This window comes from Leucoraja erinacea, chromosome 17 (assembly GCF_028641065.1).
Source record: "Leucoraja erinacea ecotype New England chromosome 17, Leri_hhj_1, whole genome shotgun sequence".
NCBI classification, from domain to species: domain Eukaryota; kingdom Metazoa; phylum Chordata; class Chondrichthyes; order Rajiformes; family Rajidae; genus Leucoraja; species Leucoraja erinaceus.
The window spans coordinates 36,748,554-36,770,908 of record NC_073393.1 but is presented as its reverse complement, the minus strand read 5'-3'; the positions used below and the strand labels follow the sequence as shown (position 1 = coordinate 36,770,908).

At 39.8% G+C, this 22,355-nt stretch overlaps 1 protein-coding gene across 1 annotated transcript in view; it reads right to left on the bottom strand.

Moving 5' to 3' along the window:
• Window positions 1–22,355, bottom strand: part of LOC129705407 (putative leucine-rich repeat-containing protein DDB_G0290503) — a 558,220-nt gene that overhangs the window by 138,287 nt on the left and 397,578 nt on the right. Inside the window, exons 24-26 of the mRNA XM_055648958.1 lie at window positions 5,573–5,815; window positions 2,300–2,530; window positions 891–1,121 (exon numbers count right to left, since the gene is read on the bottom strand). Of these exons, the coding sequence (XP_055504933.1) occupies window positions 891–1,121; window positions 2,300–2,530; window positions 5,573–5,815 (705 nt within the window). The remainder of the gene's footprint in view (window positions 1–890; window positions 1,122–2,299; window positions 2,531–5,572; window positions 5,816–22,355) is intronic.

The window sequence follows — 22,355 nt, the reverse complement described above, 5'->3', positions numbered from 1 at the left end:
GGAAGCAGAGAATGGTGGTGCAAAGATGTTTTTCGGAGTGGAGGCCTATGACTACTGGTGCGCCTCAGTGGTCAATGTTGGCGACATTGCTGTTTGCCATTTATATAAATTATTTGGATGAGAATGTGCAAGGCATGATTAGTAAGTTTGTAGATTACACTAAAATAGGTGGTATCGTAGATAGTGAAGATGATGATCAAGAATTATAGTGGGATCTTGACCAGGTGGGCAAGTGGGCCATGGAATGGCTAATGGGGTTTAGAAAAGATAAGAGCAAAGTGTTCCATGTTGGGAAGTCAAACCAGGGCAGGACTTTCACAGTGAAGGGTATGGCCCTGGTGAGTGTTGTAGAACAGAGAGAACCAGAAGTACAAGTACATTGTTATTCCTTGGACTGCGGGAGGCTGAGCGGTGATCTAAGCGAGGTGCATAAAATCATGGGGGAATAGACAGGATGGATACACATTGTCTTTTCGCCAGGGTAGGTGAATTAAGAACTACAAGGTGAGAGGGGAAAGATTTATTAGGAAACCTGAGAGGTAACTTTTTTCACACAAAGGATGGCGGGTATATGGAATGAGCTGCCAGAGGAAGTAATTGACGCAGCTCCAATAAAAACATTAAAAAGTAATTTGGACAGGTACATGGATAGGAAAGGTTTAGAAGGATATTGACCAAACGTGGGGAAATGGGACTAACATAGATGGGGTTCTTGGTCCAGATGAATCAGTTGGTACTGAAGGGCCTTTGTCTGTGCTAAATGACACCATGATTTTATATGACTTGCTAATTTATATAAGCTGTTCCATGAAAAGCTACGTAGGTGAAAATATCTGATAGCCTTTCTCAACAATTCCAATCAACAGGTGAATAAACACGCCTACACTCACCTGATTTTTATGAACAGCGGCTTGCTCCCGAAGACTACGAATGATCTCCTCACACTGGGCAATGTGTACTCTGTGTGCGGACAGATCTTCTTGTGTAACCTGCAGTTGTTGGGTCAAATGTTCAATTGCATCCTCACAGTTCTCCACTTGCCTGCACTTGGTTTCATATTGATGCTTCACTGTAAGCATCTCATTTCGTAGCTGGCGCTGAGTTTCATCGTGACCACAAAGCTAAGGTAATGGAAGGAGAAATGAGTCAGAATTAACTATCCACCTCTCCATTAAATATCTTGAATTTAACTTTAGGAGCCAATAAATTTAATTCCTCTTTGGGATATCAGTAATAATATGCCATTTACCTCTTTCCAAAAGCTCTAGTGAGGTTACATATAGTCCAGGATTTAATAAATAAAATTCGATTTTTGTTTAATGCATTTTCAGGGTGCGAACTTTACTGATAACGTCAACATTTATTACTCATCCTTAATTTCATTAAAGAATGTGTTGATATAACTACCTTCTAGAATCAGTGAAGTCCTGTTGAGAAAGTATTACCCCAAAACTGTTATGCAGGGTACGACTACTGGGATTTAGATGCTGCAATGGTGTGGAAATGACAATTATTTCCACCAAGGCTGGTGTTTTGCTTTTAAGGGAACCAGGAGGTGATGATGTTCTGATATAACTGTTCTTCTTGTTCTTCTTGGTGGTAGAGGATGTGAGTTTGGGAGATCCTGTCAGATAATTCTTGGCAAGTAATGGCATTGTACTTTGTAGATGGACCACACTCCACCAATAATTATAGAAGAAATGAATGTTGAGATTAGTGGATCGGTGTTATTTAAGTGGTCTGCTTTGTTCTGGATGGTATCAAGTTTCTTGAGTATTGGTTTAGTGGCACTTATCCAGACAGGTGGAGAATTTTAATTCCATTGACCCTTAACCTATGCCTTGCAGATTGTGGAAAATTGTTGGCGTCAGAAGGCAAGTTATTCAATACAAGACAATTGACGATAGACCTTCTCTTGCACTCCCAATGTTTAGGTGACTGGTTCAGTTGTCCTTCTAGTCAAGAAGAAATGTGTAGGTAGATTACAAAGATGTCCATGTGCCATAGCAGTTTCCAAATATCGACCGAGGTAACAATTAACAAGGGGAGAAATTTCTGGTTTATTATGAAGAACCTTCTTGATCAGTGCTTTCCTGGTCCAACAAGGAATGTGGTATTGGTGGACTTTGTTTTGAGAAGTGTGCCAGGCCAAGTGAGCAATTATGAGTGGGGGAAGTGCCTTAAAACAGTGGTTCTAATGGGAAAAAATTGACCACTCCAAGATAAAACAGTTACTTTCAATGGGATGGGAACAGTTATAGCCCAGCCTTTCCAAAGCAAACAAGAGAGCACAACTCACCTGTTTGTTTGCACCATGTAAATCTACCTCCAGCTGTTGCTTTGTATTTTCCAGCTCTTTCAGTTTGTTAATGCAAGATTGACATTTTTGTTTATAAAGATCCAAGTTGGCTTCAAGTGATTTGTAGTTGTGATTGGCTGTAGCCATTTGATTTTCAGAATCAAATTTCTGCTGTCTAAGCTGAGCCATTTCCAGTTCTTGTTTGTGCACAATGTCTTCAAACTGGGATATCTGAAAAAGATCCACTTGTGGGTGTCAGTTTGTTGAAATAGGGTAGAGATATAAACTGGTTACAACTGGAATGATTTGAGACAATGATGGAATTAGCTCTCTGAAACATGACCAAATATTAATTGGTTATTTTCCAATAAACAATATTATTTCCAATATTATTTTGCATATAATATCCCCAATATTATAATCTTTGGTTAATCAGTATAATATTTTGTTTTATTTTCATAAGCCTTCAATGACGTTACATTAAACATAGAATAGGACTAGGTTAGATTCATAGGGGAGGACTTAAACAAAGTCCTTGAGACCTCCCAGGAAATTTCCTAATACAGAAAGCCCACCTGATTGAAAAACTGTAAATTTAAGATATATTAGAAGTATGTGGGAGTAAGTATGTAGAATAGGGAGGGGGGGGGGGGAATACTTGACCAGATGTCTTCAAGAATTATTAATCAAGTTGTTAATTTCTAGGAAGAGAATTAAACCGTTCGGTCAATCAAGCCTGGCCATCAAGGAGACATCGAGACCGCAGTGGTGAGGTTTCGTGACGATGGAGCTGCAGTGGTGGTGAGGCATCGCAATGGCGGGTCTCGCGGCGGCGGTGGGGTCCGGGCCTGTCAGTTGGCCCAGCGGGAGTTGAGCTGGGGTTGCCACTTTTTCTCCACGCTAGCTATGGGCCTGGGGACGCTGGTGTCGTCAGTCCGGGTCTGTCGGTTGGCCAGGCAGCAGTTGAGCTGAGGTTGCCGCTTCTCCGCGCTGGTTGTGGCCCCATGCCCACAGCCAGTACGGAGAAGAAGCTGCAACCGCAGCTCAAATAGGCAGCCAAAACCCCCCCGGGTTATTCACATCCCCAACCCCCTCCCTCCCCCCGCCCCCGCCCCCCCCCCCCCCCCCCGAGTTATTCACACTCCCCCCCACCGGATTATTCGCACCCGCCTCCCCCTCCCCCCCCCCGCTGCCTCAAAAAGGCAGCCAACAACCCCCCCCCCCCCCCCCCCCGGGTTATTCACAACCCCTGCCCCGTGTTATTCACCCCCCCTCCTCGGGGTTATTCACATTCCCGCCCCCCCCCCCCCCCCCCTGCCTCAAAAAGGCGGCCAACATCATTAAAGATCCTGGCCACACACTCATTTCACCATTGCCATCAGGAAGAAGGTACAGGAGCCTGAAAACTGTAACGTCCAGGTTCAGGAACAGCTTCTTCCCTATAGCCAAGCAAGCAAGAATTTCATTGTCCTATCTGGGACATATTACAATAAAATACTCTTGACTGCCGCCCCCCCCCCCCCCCCCCCCCCCCCTCTCTTTCCCCCCCCCCCCCCCCCCCCCCCCCACCACCACCAACTCACCACCACCCCAACGTTGTGACAATTGATTGCCTCCATAAATACCATAATTTTTCTTTTGGGGGGGGTGATTGACTCCAGGGCCGCCTGTCTCTAGGGTCAGGGGATGGGGCCCAACGGGTCCCAGTTGGTCAAGTTAATTATAAAACTGTTTAGAGTGGAATTGATGGATTTTAAAATAAATTATTTAATTTTTTTTTTAATTACTCAAATTCACTGGATTAAAGTTATGTGGGAGCAAGCTACTATTTCTTAATTTAGTAAACAAGCTTCCATGATTGGCAGTCAATAGGAGATTACTGCTGTGGTGCAGAATATGTTCAAAGTATTAAGTATTTACAAGCCTTCGGTAGCTAACAGGAAAGTGATAATACATTTGGAAATTTCTAACAGCCTTTGAATGAAAATATGCCTTAACGGTTGAGAACATGAAAGAGACAATCGGACTACCATTGTATAAACAGCAGAAATGAGAGAGCTTGGCATAAAGAAATTGGAGCACATAATGCCCATTTGCTCCTGAAATTGGACCACAGATTTGTGGTTGCACTTGACATTTTTCTGCTGTCATTGGCATATCTATCAGCAGCACACGTTGCTCATCATGCCTTTTAACTATTCAGTTGCCAACAAACCAAGCAGCAAGCTGGCATTCCTATTTGAATAGAGCTTCACCAATGTTTTGCTCACAAACTTTGGCACAATCATTTGTTGTTTTCTGCAACTTTCTCCATATGCACCATTGTTTGCAGAGAACACTAAAGTGGGCAGTGCGTAGGAAAGAATTGCAGATGCTTGTTTAAATCGAAGGTAGACACAAAATGCTGGTGTAATTCAATGGGACAGGCAGCATCTCTGGAGAGAAGAAATGGGTGACGTTTCAGGGTCGAGACCCTTCTTCAGTGGGCAGTATTGAGGAGGTTTACAAGAATGATCCCAGGAATGATTGGCTTAACATACGATGAGCATTTGACGGCACTGAGCCTGTACCAACTGGAGTTTTGAAGATTAAGAGGGATCATTGAAACTTAACGAATAGTAAAAGGCCTGGATAGAGTGAATGTAGAGAGGATGCTTCCATTAGTGGGAGAGTCTAGGACCAGAGGACTGAGTGTCAGAATAAAAGGATGTACGTTTGGAAAGGAGATGAGGAGGAATTTCTTTAGTCAGAGGAATTCATTGGAGGCCATGTCATTGGCTATTTTTAAGATGGAGATTGACAGATTCTTGATTAGTAAGGGTATCAGGGGTTATGGGGAGAAGGCAGGAGAATGGGGTTGAGAGGGAAAGATAGATCAACCACGATTTAATGGCAGAGTGGACTTTATGGACCAAATTGCCTTAATTCATTCCTTGAACGTAGGAACTTATGAACCAGAAATAGGGGCTTCAGCTGATCAGAAATACAGTTTTTCCTCCAAGTTGAAATAAAAATGATGGCAAAAAATGGTTAACAGTAATAATTTTAGAACCAAAATACTACTTGCTTTGCAGCATACTGCCTGTTCATAACATGCATCAGGGAAATAAACTGTATTCCACTAATAGAACTTTCTCTGCCTCACATACTTGCTGCAAGATTTCAAACATTAAATACATTGTGGGCATTGCTGAAAGAAATAATGAGATTACCAAATTACAGAACAAAAAAGCAAGTCTGTGCTGTGCCGATATGATTAAAAACAATTCTTACTTCATGGAGCATCTCCTGGTGTTGCTCATGTGCATTCTGTAAGTCGGAATTCAGCCTCTCAACTGTGGACTTGCACTGTTGCAGTCTGATCATCTTCTCCTGTAATTCTTTTGAAGAAGAGTCCAGTTCTTTCCGAAGTCGGGCAGATTCAAGATTATAATGGTCCATGTCACGTTCATGCGCATGCTTGAGAGCTTCCAGTTCCTTCTGAAGATGAAGAATTGATTTCTCCTGACTCTGGTTCTAAGGATGGAATTGGACATTTAAATAGCAATTTTTAAAAGATATTATATTTTCTTGACCAGCTACAGAGCCTCTGTATGTAGGACATTTTTTTTCAAACAGTGGTATTCATGGTGCTGGATTGCTCTTGGTCTAAGCATACTTTATGTAAAACATTAAATATTTTTCTTAGCGGTCAACTTTCAGACAAGGAAGGCATACTAAAATACATCACAAATAACATTTATACAATCATTGTTTCTAATGCTTGTTCACAAATATTGAATTGGGACGGATAAGGGCTGACCTTAGTGTTTTCGGGTATTTTGTTTCAGGGTTACATCTCTTTAGGCAGGTTTTAGAGTCTCCAGTTCGACGGCCCATTACGTGGCTGGCTGGAGCACTGTTTAATTGTTTGTTAGTCCATCCCTATCCCTGACTGGGTTGTTTGAATCAGGTTTGGGTTTTGTGTTCCATTGAATAATTAAAACTATTTTTGAACTTGAACCTGGTTCTTGAATTATGTTACGCGGCTCTGAAGTACCTGCATTCGGGAGTCGTAACACCTAATCTCCCCACAATCCCATCAACTTCTCTCAGATTCTGCCATTCACCTACACACAGGCATAATTTTCAGTGGCTGACAAGGGCCTGTCCCACTTTCCCGAGTTATTCACAAATTCTCCTGAGCTATTCACAAATTCTTCAAACTCGCAAAATGTTCGTAACAAGTCCGTAGGAGTCCGTGGATATATCGTAGAGGCTCTTTATGCCAGCCGAGGCATCAGGCAAGTCGGGACGTTTTTTCAGCATGATGAAAAATGTCCACGAGTAGAAAAATAGCCCCTAGTACCTACGGCTGGCATAACGAGCCGCTACGGACTCCTACGGACTCGTTACGAACATTCTGCGAGTTTGAAAACTCGGGAACATTTGTGAATAACTCAGGAGAATTTTGAATAAGTCGGGAAAGTGGGACATGCCCTTAACCTTCCAACCCACATGTATTTGGGATGTGAGAGGAAATCAGAGCATTTGCAAGCAACTGAGGCATCCACAGGAAATTCATACTGTCACAGGGAGAAGGTGCAAACTCCACCCAGACAGCATAATTTTGGTCTCCATTCCCACCAGAGGTTTTACTATTAAAAGGGATTTAGTGAAAGGTGTTTAACCTGAAACATTAACTGTTTCTTTCCCCCACCAAAGCTTCCTGACCTGCTGTGTGTTTCCAGCACTATTTTGTATTTCAGGTTTCTAGCTTTATTTTTTTTAATTCATTTTTATTTTTTGATTTTTATTAATGCAGGATTGATTAAGAATTTTGGATGACCTTCTGGTTGGCTATCAATATGTTTTTACTGCCATTGTAGCAGTTTTTCTTTTTTAAAAACATGTATTTTGTATCTTTTATATTCAACCCGATTCTCTCCTTGTAGATTCAAGCTGAAATCCATCATTTGCTCCCTTTTCCTGTTTCAATCTTACACATCTCAGTAATTTCTTTATAAATCTTGTCTTCTGTCACCATCCCACTATTTGATGATCTACAGTATATAGCAAGTTCTATAATGGATCCATTATTATTTCTGGCACCATCTTAGTAAATCTCTCCTGCACATTATTTAGCCCTATCCGAACCTTAATGTTATGCAATGACTGGAACTGTACAAAGTACTCCTACTGTGGCCTAAAGTATGCTTTAAATGGCTCAATGCTGATAACCCTAATATTGTATCAGATAGATAGATAGATAGATAGATAGATAGATAGATAGATAGATAGATAGATAGATAGATAGATAGATAGATGATGGAAACAGAACATCTGACCCACCGCATCTACACCAACCATCAATTACCCATTTACAATATTCATACACTAAGCTAATCCAACTTTATTCTCTCTATATAGTTATCAACCCCCCCCCCCCCCCCCCCCCAGATTCTACCACTCACCTACACACAAGGAGCAATTTACAACAGCCGCTTGACCTACCAACCCCCACGTCTTTAAGATGTGTGAGGAAACACGGACACTGGAAAGAAACCCACGCGGTCACAGGGAGAACATGCAAACACCCCACAAACAGCATTTGAGGTCAGGATTGAATCCGGGTCTCTGGTGCTGGAGGCAGAGCTCTACAATCTGTACAACATTGTGCTGTCCACTACGCCATTCTGCCCGCTCAACAGCTTTTCCCCCTCTGTTATCAGACTTCTGGATGGTCCTTCCATAAGCTATGGTACAGTCTGATTAACACCATTTCTTTTTCCACAGAGGCTTCTGACCTGCTCAGTCTTGTCAGCATTTTCAGTTTTTATTTCAGATTTCCAGTATTTGCAGTGTTTATTTTGATTTCCATAACTCATTTATTTCTGTTGGAATAACACATGGGCTTCTTTAGATGGGGTAGACAATGTCACAATGCGGTAGACATTGTGGACATTGGACTTTTTCTCTGGAACTGGTGCGCGACAATGCTGTGAACTATATTCTGCACTGTGTATCTTTCCCTTTGCTCTATCTATTGCACTTGAGTTTGGCTTGATTGCATTTATGTATACTATTTTCTGATTTGATTGCATACCATGAAAAACAAAGCTTTTCACTGTACCTCAGAACATGTGAATAATAAACCTACACCACTGCATGGACACGTGGAGCTCTGCCGGTAACCAGTGACAGATCTCCGAAAGCACAGAGAAGAAATTCTAGTTGTTTGGATGTGTAAGAAGGAACTGCAGATACTGGTGTAAACTGCAGATAGACTCAAAATGCTGGAGTAACTCAGCGGGACAGTCAGCATCTCCGGAGAAGGAATGGGTGACGTTTCGGTTCGAGACCCTTCTTTAGACTGTGAGTCAGGGAGGGGGAGATACAGAGATAAGGAAGTGTAAGGTGTGAGAACGAGACATCAAAGGCAATGGATATCAAGGAAAATGTAGAATAGATAATTGTTAGCTAGGAGAAGGTAACACCAAAGCAAACAGAGTTAAAATGTAATCGGGGAAAGTCAGACTAGTCGGAGAACTGGGAAGCGGGAGGGATGAAGAGAGAAGGAAAGTAGGGTTTAATTATAGTTAGAGAAGTCAATGTTCATACTGATGGGGTGTAACCTGCCCAAGCCAAATATGAGGTACTGTTCTTCTTATTTGCGCGTAGCCTCACTCTGACAATGGAGGAGGCTCAGGACAGAAAGGTCAGTGTGGGAATGCGAGGCGGAGTTAAAGTCATTTAGCAACCGGGTGATCAGGTACATTTAGGCGGACTGAGCAGAGGAGTTCAGCGAAACAATCGCCGAGCTGGCGCTTGGTCTCACTGATATATAGGAATCAACACCTGGAAGAGCAGATATAGAAGATGAGGTTGGAGGAGTTGCAAGTGAACCTCTGCCTGAAAAGACTGTTGGGGCCCTTGGACAGAGTCAAGGGAGGAGGTATAGGGACTGGTGTTGCATCAAAGGTCCACCCCCCTTTGATGCCTTGTTCTCTCCTTATCTCTGTATCTACCCCTCCTGATAGTCTGAAGATGGGTCTTGACTCGAAACGTCACCCATTCCTTCTCTCTGGAGATGCAGACTGCCCCACTGAGTTACTCCAGGATTTGGTGTCTATTCTTGGTCTTTGGATCTGTGTTCTTCTGATAGGTCAAGATAGGAGTTTGCTGGATGCCCAAGAGACCAAGCCTTCACCTCCAAAATTGTCAGAACATTCCCAGATTGTTGGAATTCTAAACTTCTGCCTCCAACAAGCTCTACACCCACTCACAGCCTAATAGACCTGCAACTGATTGGCGATTCATTTGAACAGCACATATCATGGGCTGGTACTGCAGTTTAGACCTAGCAACTTGAGCGTCGACCACATTGCATGACAAGTGCAATAACATGACATTGCATGACATGGCATCATGTGTTCATTGACAAGGACTGATGTCATCCAATCATGGCATGTGCTTTGCGCCCATGTGCAACATGCACAGACAGACCAGGGCAAATCCCATTTCAGTACAGTGCATAGAGCCTGTAACCAATTTTATGTTACATTTCAATTGTAATATAAAGTGCATTCCATGGCAATTGAATTTTTGACCATTATTTTCCGAGAGTAGGTGAACAATCACAATAAAATAATTTATTTAAAATTTCCTGAGAAAAACCTTGTAAAATGTACTTGTTTAGAATAAATAATGCTGTAGTTATGAAGAGACAATGCAATAGGGAATGAATAAATTCAAAATCCATTTGGTTGCATATGACAGATATTGCTGTTGCATATAGTGCATTGTTCATAATTAACATCTGGGTACTGAAATTAGTTTGCTACTTTTCAACATCTATAACCCCTTTAGCTAATAGTAGAAAATATATTTTAATTTGCAATTGGTGAATTATAAGCATACACATATACTATTACCAGAGCCACCATTAATTAATAATATTAGAAACAACAATTTATTTGGAATGGGGGAATGTAACCTTCTCAGATTAATTAAATAAATGGTAGCCAAACCCTTATGCCAGGAGATTAATTATGAATATCTGATTTGTAGTTTAGGCTATCGTGAAAAATGACAACATTCTAAATGAATTCTCCTACACCAGCAAAGTTGAAATAAATGGAGATGAAAAATACACATGGTATTCTTGCCTCCTTATCTTTTCATAATTTGATCACATCTGATAATACTTTCAGCAAAGTATTAATGGGTCCCACGGCAGATCACTTGTATTTAAAGGATTTGGAGGATTCTACAATAAATGTTATTCTTCAAGGCTGTACAAAATATTATAACTGCGCCCTCACCACTGGAAACACAGTACTCTGATTTTTTTTCTTTATAGGGATCCTGAAAATGATGGATATGAGATGAACTATGGAATGCACTCAACACCTGAGATGCATGAATACCTGAGACGGTAAAGCATTTATTTTTTCCAGGGCAGTGGGAAATATAACATCAAGGTTGTTGACAACAGATAGGTCAGAAGACGCAGGTGAGTTATTAATTCTGTAACCATCAGCCAAAACAGCCGTTCTTTTGCTGTTGAAGTCTGAGAAAGCTAGTAGTACTTGTCACTCCTGGTAGTTGAAATTATTTAGTTACCACCAAGACCTTAACATTGGCCATTTGAAATGAGTGACACCAAAAGTGGTGAACTTCTCAGTTATTGCATTCTCACTGAATAATTAAATAAAAATATATATACAACAGCGCTTTGAAATACCTTCACTTGTTTTGTGCATTTCAGACTTGCTGGTTTGTTTAGTTTATGTTTTACATGACTTCTTTGTCTTCATTTTTATTTGATTATCAAAGTAGAACGTATACTAAGGGAATTCAAATCAATCAATCAAAGAAAGGAAGAGAGACATAAGAAATGAAACAATCTGGTTACATCAGACAGTTATGAAGGTGTCACTGAAAAGTGATTTATTCCGGATATCAAGCTGAAATTTAAGCCAGCAGAAAATATTGCTTCTAGTGTACAAGGTAGATTTACGCTTGGCAGATACGTGCTTCATTCCACGGGGTCGCAGGGATATTAGAATATGGGGTACCATCCACCATTAACCACTCGTCAGAACCTCCTCCAAACATCGGGGAAATTTACCTTTGAAATGCCAAACCGCCGTGGGTTCAGCAGTATTTTCAGATGCCTGATGTTTTGATCCCAGGCCTCTAATCCCCAAGTCGCTATCTGCTCCATTTTAGAGCAAACACACCCTGCCTTTGCCACATCACCACTTCCCCACAACAAAGGAGAACATCTCCCTTCTCACTAATAAGGCTGTTGTAAAAACCCAACCTTTTGACACATTTTTGATTACCCTTTTGGCTTCTGGGTCAATGCCCAGCTTGCATGACGTGTCTTTTTCAACACACTTTTCTATTACACGTACAACATGACGACAAACTGTGACTGTCACCATATATTTTTTTAAGCATTCCCAACCATAATGATATTCAGGAGAGTATGAGGCTAATCACTTCCTTAAAACTTGATGCCTCAATTTCCTCCTATAAATATTCCTTAAAACCTTCCTCCTCTATGCCCTAATATGTGGCTCACTGTTGCATTTTCTTTGCAAATGTCGTGCTGCAATACACAGAATATTTTAGTCCGTTAAGAGTGCTATGTAAATACAAGTTATAGTTATGTGGAATTTTCTTCGCCATACAATGTTTGAAGTCAGTGGAGTTAACTTGCATTGACATTTTAAAGTTGAAAGTCACAACTTTATTCTTGACATTGCTCTTCATCAGCAGCTTTTCATTATCTATATTTGAATAACTAATCTTCTTCCCATAAAGATATATAGTTTTTTCTCAGTTTAATTTTCATCTGATCTATACGTCCTGTCACAATTGGTTTATCTAACCTTTATTCGTGCAAAGACTCTGCCAATTAACTCAAGCAGTCTTTATGTATTCCTCTTGAATCATTATCCATGTCTATACTGTTAATCCACATGAACTACATATCTGGCAAAATATGTCAAATGGCAAACTATTTGAGAAATAATTTCTTTCATGTGAAAACACATAAAGTATTTACATATGGGTATGAGAATATAGAATATATAAATAGTCAAAAATTAGGCTATACTTAATATTGATAATGCATTTCCCTTCATCCTTGATATGTTTGATGTTATAATATGTTGAATATTATCATTAATATTTCACAAAGCACTGCAGAGAAATTTCAAAAGATGAAAGTAAGGTGGCTGGATATAATATATTTATTTTAAAAAGAAGCATTGATTTTGGAGACTGATCGGCATTGTGAGCTATAAAACAATAGAATGTAAGGACCAAAAACAAATGTGTGTAAATCTGCAAAGATAATGAAAATTAAGGAAATATTAGACAACTAAATCCACTAAGCCTGCACTCTTGCATACTTGTCAAGCTCCAATTTCTCAAGCTAACTAATCTGAAAACACCCTTTGGCAAATTAAAATGAGCCAGAAGTATGAACATGTTCGTATGATAGTCTGCTTTTTTTGCCCCTTGATTAATTTTGAATGGAGCTCAAACATTATTTGCATATAATTTTAGTGTGTCAGACGTTGACATGGAACCCTTTCATCAACCAACCTTGTCAAACAGGGAATTCTGAATCTCATTTAGATTCTAATATAATTTTCAGGATGCAGTGTAGAGAAAACGCCTAAGATAAACCACTTCATCAATCAAAATTAAGAAACACTTTTCCAGAATACTGCTGGTCAATCAGAATTTCAATATTCCTGGACGATTAAACATACCTGCTTTCTAAGCTAGAGGAAAGAAAGCAAATGTCCAAATAATTTGCTAGCAATGAATATATTACTGCATCACCTTTCTGACTAACCTCAACCTTGTTGCCTTTTTTCAGATTGTTGGCGTACTGGTTATCATTCTGTACAGGACTGCATGCCTGATTACCTGTAAAATGGCTTACCACAATCTCTTTCCAAATGAAGCAGAAAGAAATCATTAAAAATTAATGTCATGCTGGTTGCTTCAATACAAGACAAAAGTTCATGTAAATCATTTTGAAATATCACATAATTTTCCGTGTATAAGGATGACAGATATGGATACACTTTATTATAATTTTAATTGTCATAATTTTAAATGATAAAAAAGGTCAGAGGAAAGGTACCAAATACTGACATTTCTAAAGTGTAACATTGAAAATTAACCCTTTAGATGCTGTATGTCCTCTTTCTAACATTGTATCATTTGCTTCTTGATATGCAGAGAATTGAGCATGTAAGCCCTGTAAAAAAGCTAGTACCTTTGGTATTGACCAAATAAGTGCATTGGTCTATTGCGATACTGTATATTTCCATTTTCTTAATACCAATAATACATGTATCTCAACACTGCATAGTTTCGCCAACTACAGGCATATTTATTAGTCTACTCTTAATCATTAGCAAAATGAAGGAAGGCATCATCAAGAGTATTGGCAAATAGCACCAACTTATCGGTATCCAGCCCTGTGATATTTAGTCTACGTTTCAGTTAAGCATCCAGACCTCATTATGCTCTTGGCCCAAAACGGAACAAAGACGTACGAGAAGCTACACATGATATTAAGGCAGCATTTGAACAAGTAAGATATCGAAAAGTATCAACAAGAAATGCTGGCAATCCTTAATATTCAGCATGTCAGGCAGAATCCAGTAAAACTGAAGTGAATAATATCACAGGATACCACTTGTGCAAATGAAAATGCTTATGATTGTGGAGGTCAGTCATTCCAACCCGAGGACATAATTGCAGCAATTCCTCAGAGCAACATCCTAAGCCCAACCAATGTGAGAGGGTGCCACCATGGCAGAGCTAGTGCAGTTGCTGCTTCAGAGTGCCAGAGACCCAGGTTCAATACCAACCCCGGATGCTGTCTGTATGGAGATTTTCCCAGGTGCTCCAGTTTCCTCCCACATCCCAAAGATACGCGAGGTGGAAGATTAATTGGCCCTAGTGTGTGAGTGAGGGGTAGAATCTGGGGGAGAATAATTGGGATTATTGTTAGATTAATACAAATGGGAGGTTGATGGTTGATGCGGCCTAGGTGGGCTGAAGGTCCTGTTTCTGTGCTGTATCTTACTCAATTTCTCTCACATTATCATGAATGAAGTGTGCCGCACATTAGCCATTACCACTTTACATTCCCTGCCTGCTCCAATTGCAAGCCATGGTTTCCATGTGTACTATCTTCCACTTCTAATGTACTTACTTGGCCAGGAAGGTCTAACAGCATCCCCCCAACTCATGACCTCAAGCAAATAGAAGGATAAATGAGCAGTCACATGGCAAGATCACCACAAGATCAAATTTTCATTTGCACAAATGGTTTCCCCTCCAAATCATATATCATCGTGAAATATATTATTGTTTCTTCATCTGCAATGGAACCCTGGAACTTTCTATCCTTGGGAATAACATAGCAAAAGACCTACAGCAGTTTAAGTCCGCTCACCATGAGTGCTGGAAGGCAAATAGAGATGTGCAATAAATGCACCCCATGCCAGCTCCAGCTGCATCCGATGAAAATGAATCAAACAAATCTGAAGAGACTTATGCTTCTATACTATAGGTTTAAATGTAAATGCCAAAGTATTTTATAAGGTGCAGTAAAGATTATATATGAAAATAGACAAGACTGACAGTTCAGTTTTGATTGGTAAACAGTTATAAAGTTGAGTATTAACATACTGTACTTGGGAATTAAATAGTGTCTCTGGGATAATGACCACCATTCTTGAAATCCATATGTGGTTTCAAACCAAAATTCTCTGGGGATTTTTCAATTCATCACAACCTTTTCCTTGCAGATTGATGTCTGGAATAGGTAGATAATCTTGTGAAGGAAAGCTAGACAAAATTAAGCTTAGATTGACAGATAACTACAATGAAACACATAAGATGTGGGATTTGACTGTGGATGTGAAGAGCATGTTTCCTTTGGTAGGAGACTCAAGAGTAAGTATTACTTTACAATGGCGGGGTTTAAGAGAGAGAGAGATGAGGCAAGATGTTGCTCTGTCTCTGGAAACCTCTTTCTCAAAGGGCTCAGAAAGCAGAGTTTGAATTATTCCTGATGGGAAATGGGTGAAATGATATTGGGGATAAGCATGAATAAGTTAAAGTTACAATCAGATCAGCCTTGAGTGGTGGAACAGGATCAAGGGTCTAAATGGCCGAACCTTGCTCCTATTTATTTTTTTCGATCTATATATGACTATTTATGTGTGTAATTCCAACAAGTTTCAATAAGTTAAAAACCAAGAAGTTGACTTCACTGGCATCCAATTCACGAGCCTACACATTCATTCACTACACCACTAATGCACCATCTATAAAGCACTTCAATTACTTTCAGGGGTGACTCAAGCAAGGCATCCCAGACCTGTAACCTCCAGCACCAAGATGATCAACTCCTTTTGGCACAAGGAAATATCGCCATCTTCACTTTCCCCTCCTGGTTGTGTACATCCTGACTTGGAAATATTTGCAATTTCTTTATTGTCACTGGGATTAAGTTCTGGAAATCGGTACCCAACAGCACTGTGGAATTGCCTTCACTAGAACAATTGCAGCAATTTGAAACAGGGGCTCACCACTATCTTCTGGAGGGCAGTTAAGGATGGGTGATGAATGTTGCTCTTCTTGTCCCTAGATATTGAAAAATGAATCGAAGAAATATCTACTATCCGTTTCTGTGCACTCAACAAACTTTCTTGCTAGATCAATAAACTGTTATTAAGTCCACGAGGCTCATCTTAATATAAGCAAACAGTTACATTTGAAAGATTTGATCACACAAGAGTAGCAGAACAATTAGGGGTTGGAAAACCAATCTGGAGTTTAAGGAGTAGCAATGTTTCTTGTTCAGAATTTTGTACTGAAGCTGCACTGCCATAGGACTTATCAAAGTGGTAAATGGCTATCAGATGCCGAGCAAAGACAGTTTCAGAGAATGGAGTGAGTGGGAAGAATGGGTGACAGGCAAATGGTAATCAGGAGGAGCAAACGTGTTAGCTCGACATGCATATGACAACTGTCATATGCATGAAGGACCAAAAACAAAGGAACAATCAGGTTTTTGATGAAAATATTATCATGTACCACTTTTTGATGAAAATATTATCATGTACTATTGTGCTACCTGATAGATTTCTAAGCCTATTTACCTTAATTGAGAAATAATGTTGTGTACATTATATCATTACATACGAATGCTGCTTTTGAGCAGGTTAATGGTTCCACGAAGTATGCAATTAAACAAGTGAAACTAAGGTAAGAAAAAAAAAATTATGACTCCCACTCCATCTAGGCAACAATACACACTCTCGTATATCATTGATGACCATGTCTCTTTATGGAAAATAGAAAAATAAAGAATATATTTAAGCTACTTCAGATTGAAATTGGTAAAATCTCTATGCACACAAGCATATTGACGTTTGCAGAAACTGAAATAACTTTATCCTTGCCTCTTGCTTCTTGAGGATTCTCTGTGACGATAAAAACATCCTGGTTTCTATTCTATTACTCTTCCTACAAATTCACAAATGTGATCTCTAGACAGAACTTCTCTCCACATTTCTAATAAGCCATTCAACGAGAGTGCATATCATCTGATTATCATTTTAGAAATTTAAATTACATACATTGTCTATGAACTTGTTCTAATCTGAAATAATTAATTCTATCCAAGATTTTTTTTTTCCATGCACCTTATCCAGGGCTTCGGTGAATGTGAATGTGAATGGACCACTGCTGAACAGAATACTCCAAGTACAAGATATGCCATTGGCATAAATATTCTTTGTGCACTTTATGGTTTACAATCAATGGCCAATAAAACCAAAACCATGATTTTTCTACAAAGTTTCATAATTACTTTCAAATTGTTTGATTTTGTAGCTCCACAATGCAGGTGAGTTGAATCTTAATTGGATGATTTTGTTATTGTCCATATTAAAAGGGGATAGATTCTGCTTTCCTCTTTCTGGAAACTGCTGAAAGGGTGGGGCGGTGTTGCAGCAGTGAGTGCTGCTGCCTCTTCGCTCCAGGAACGGAGGTTCAAACCCGACCTTGTGGATGTGATCTGTGTGGAGTTTGCTCATTGTCCTTATGACCACGTGGATTTCGGTTGGGTGCTCCAACATCTCTAAGATGTGATGGTAGGATAATTGACTTTACCCCATACTGTAGGAAAGTGATTCACATATAATAAAACAAAGGGGGGGTGATGGGAAAGTAGGAGAGAATAAATTGCAGGGTACAGGGAAATACGGAGAGATAAAATGTGAGTAAGCGGAACCACTTCATGGTAAAACATTTTTTTTTTTCTTTTTTTTTTAATCAATCTTGTCCTGTTGATGGAAAGCAGCTCCAATCTACTGAATTAAATTACAAATCCCACATCATTTATAAATTTAACAGTAACCTAATTTACACCTACTGCAGATCACTATCATCTTGAACAATAAAGGTGCCAATGTATAGAAGAAGGGTTTCGGCCCGAAACGTCGCCTATTTTCTTCGCTCCATAGATGCTGCTGCACCCACTGAGTTTCTCCAGCAATTTTGTGTACCTACAGATCAATCAAGCTCACCTCACCTCTAGCAGCTTTTAATCTTTTCATAAACCAATTTTCATCCAACTTAATGGTGCTCCATTGCCCTAGTGTTTTGGTAACAGCCATCTTTGAGAAATGTTAGTAATAACTTAAAATAAAATCACAAACAGTTAAACAGCTATTTATCCAGTTATTTGGTCAATCCTTGTAAAATACATCAAATTAATAAAGCAGTACCTAGATATATTTTGCATCCATGGTTTTAGGTTTAGGTTTATTATTATTGTCCTGTATACTGAGAAGCTTTGATTTGCTTGCTATCCAATCCAATCAGATAATACTATACATAAATCAACCTATACTCAAGTACAACTCAAGTAGGTAGAGCAAAGAGAAAGATACACAGTACAGAATATAGTTCTCAGCATTGTAGCATGCCAGTTCCAGAGACAATGTCCAATATCCCGCAATGGGGTAAAGGTGAATCGAACAGTACCTTAACTTATGGAAAAATCATTAAGAAGTCTGATAACAGAGGGGAAGGTTTAGATTTACCTTTATGTTAAGGGTTATTATTGTCACACGTACGACATATGGTGAAAAGCCATGTTTTGCTATCAAGGTTGCCACGCTATCCAAACAGAACAGGTATACCATACATAAATACACTCAGGTCAAATCAAGTACAATAGATGGAGCAAAGAGGAAGATACAGAGTGCAGATTATAGTTCTCAGCATTGTAGCGCAACAGTTCCGTTGACAAAGTTCAATGTCCTCAATGGGATAGAGGTAAATTGGACTGCACTCTAGCTTATGGAACGATCATTCAGAAGCCTGATAACAGCGGGAAGAAGTTGTTATGGAGTCTGGTGGTGCATGCTTTCAAACTTCTGTACCTTCTGCCCAATGGGAGTGAGGAGAAGAAGGAATGACCATGGCTACCTTTCCCTAATAATTGTGGCTCATTGAGCAATCATAGACTGCATCTTAATAATTGTGCCATCAAGTTAAACTTGTGTATCATTTATTTATTCCCTTTAAAATGGAGTACAAGACATTTTCCATTCCATGAGAACCATCCCAGATCTCAAATGAATATAGAAACCAATAAAATACAACCTCTTTCATTTCCTCCAGTAATTGGGTTAATTGATGCGGGAGCCTTTAGCACTATCTATTTTACCTTCAGCTGGAAGCCATTTCTTTAGTTAATGAAGCAATTGAGCCACATGCTTACCTTGCAATACTGGACTAAAGTTTTGTGTTCAGAAATGCAACACAGGCTAAAATATGGATTGTATTTATTCACATAAGATTCTCTTTAGCAATTCCTTTAAAAGACTAACATGATCTATCATTTAACATAACAAAATAACTTTGATATCACTTACACAATCAAGCAATACTAGCCCTACAGAATACTTGCCCAGAGAGCTTCTTTCGGCTCATGTCTAACAGAAACAATTAAATTACTTCCCTGTTTAACCCTTGGTTAAAATTGCAGTGGGGTGCACACAACTGTGAGAGTGCCCTTGGTGCTCTTTCTGTAATTACAGTTAAATATCTAAATGTTGCATTCTTGGCAGAAATCCAGTGGGTAAGCAAACAGAGAAAGTTTAAGTGCCAGCCAAACAGATTTTCACTGTCTGGGATGAGTCAAGAGCCAAAACTCTCTCTATGTTATGCAAGGAACTGCAGATGCTGGTTTACAAATAAAATACACATAGTGCTAGTGTAAATCAGCAGGTCAGGCAGCACCTCTGGAGAACTTGGATTGGTAACGATATAGGACGAGACCCTTCTTCAGACTGATTGTGGAGGGGGAGGGAGGGCAGGGGGTGAAGAAAACTGGAAGAAAGGGGTAGGACAAAGCATGGCAGGTAGTAGGTTGATGCAGGTGGGAGGGGAGTTTGATAGGCAGATGGTGGACAAAGGCAAGAGATGAAAAACCAGAGCTGTGAGACTGAAGGATTGCAGAAATTCCAAATTGTGAAGCTAGAGAAAGGAATGTAGATGGATGGGAATGGGGAGGGGAGAAATAGGTGTGAGTCCAAGTGGGGCACAGGGGAGAGGTGAGGGGGAGGGGGTGGGTTAGGGAAGTAGAGGGGGTAGGGTTTTGTGGATATCCTAAAATTGGAGAATTCCAATACAGTTGGGGTTAATCTACCCAAGCGGAATATGATGTGTGTGTTTGCATGTGGCCTCACTCTTGCAATGGAGGAGGCCCTGGACTGAAAGGTGAGTATGAGAATGGGAAGAGGAGTTAAAATGGTTCTCAACCAGGAGATCCCATCGGCCTTGGTGGAGTACCTAGCGGTGTTCTTCAGCAATGCTCCTTTACCCACTGAGTTACTCCAGCCTTTTATGTCTCCCCATGTTATGCTTATTCTAAAAGCTTGTTTCCTTGAACAACAAAATCTGAAAGAATGTTGCACAATCAAGGGCCTGGCTGTTTTGACCTGAATAAAGAATTGGCTTCCAAATGGTCTCCAATATTGTTTTCTTATGGAATCTCAATTCAGCATCAGTTAATTTTAACCTATATGTATGGTGCAGAACTGAATGATATCAAAAATTCAGGTAGAAAATGTAGGTTGCTGTAAATTTGTTCAGGATTCTATGGATGTATTGCACACACACATATGCTTGCAGAGTGATGTCAAATGAAAGAGAAATGTCATTTTGCAGGAAATCTGTGCATACAAAGATTGCTTTGGTGCTGGTTAAAGGAGCACAGCATTATCAGTCCATTCTTAGGAGTTTAAGGATCTATTAGAACATAGAATTAGAAACAGTACAGTACAGGAACAGGTTCTTCGGTCCACAATGTTTGTGCTAAACATGATGCCAAGTTAAACTGATCTCATCAGCCTGTACATGATCCATATCCCTCTATTCCTTGCACTTTCATGTGTCTATCTAATAACCTCTAACTTGTCACTATTATTGCCACTGTCACTTCTGAAGAAGGGTTTCGACCAGAAACGTTGCCTATTTCCTTCGCTCCATAGGTGCTGCCTCACCCGCTGAGTTTCTGAGTGCATTTTTGTCTACCTGTCACTATTATATCTGCCTCCAACACGACCACTGGCAATGCATTCCAGGCCTCCACCAGTCCCTGTGAAAAAAAACTTGTCCCGCACATCTCCATTAAACTTTTCTCCTCTCACCTTATAGCTATGCCCTCTAGTGTTGGACATTTCCGCCCTGACTGTTTATAGTATCTATGCTTCTCATCATTTTATATACTTCTATTAAGTCTCCCCTCAACCTCCGGTATCTGATGTCTTTCAGTAAAATCCTTTTTCATGGATTATGGCATGTTTGCTTGACAGAACTATCCTCGAATAACCAACCTGGAAGATAGAATTCAAGGACAGCGAATAATTCAGATTAATTCTGGAGGAATATTGGCCTTTTTTGCAAGGAGGATGGAGAAGAAGAATAAGGAAGTTTTCTTACAATTGTACATACTGTGAGGTCTGCAAACTGTTTCTTCTCCACCAGAAAGAAATAATATAATTTCCTTAGAAGTGAAGGATAACTAGACTGAATGCTATGATGAGAGAAGGGTTTCTGATGAAGAAGGGTTTCGACCCAAAACATCGCCTATTTCCTTCGCTCCATAGATGCTGCCTCACCCACTGGGTTTCTCCAGCATTTTTGTCTAGCTATGATGAGAGAGTTGATTGGAGAGAGAAGATTGACTAGAATGGGCCCACTCTGTAGAGAGGGGACTTGACAAGTAGACACCATGAGAATGTTTTCCCTGGTAGAGAATCTAGAACTAGGGAACATAGTTCGAACATAATGGACAAACCACTTAAGAGTGAAATGAGGAAGAATTTCATCTCGCAGAGGGCTGTGAATCTATGAAATTGATTTGCAACCCTCTGCATACCCTAGAGAATTGTGGCTGCTGAGTATCTTATTCATTATTAATGTCAAATACTGATGCAATGTTGATGCAGTGCACTTTTGCTTAAAACCAAAATAGAAGCTGTTGGTGAACATAAATGAAGATGAAAAGTGCTTGCAAAGTAAATGAAGAAGGGCATAGAGAACTCGCCATGCACTCTGTGCCTTAAAAAATGTTAACTTCATTTTAGTGAACAGCCCTCATTCCATCGAAACAATGCAACATACCCAAGGCTGAAATCTTTTACTATATTACATGGAAACTAATCCAATTGTGTTCAAATCTTGTGCAATTCACACTAAACAGGTCAAACAAGATGAGATCAAGACTCCTCTCTTTACTTTTAATTGTTCTTAACCCAATTGGCCAGAGGCCCGGAGCATGACTCGGAGAACAAAATGAAAAGGATTATCAAGGTTTTCACTTTGCTATTATTTACAGGACAAATTTAAGGGGCTCAATTTCTATGTTATTACTTTAAGAAAATTAGATTTGAAAACATATATTGGCAATTACAAGTTACAATATTACCATCACAGTTTCACACAT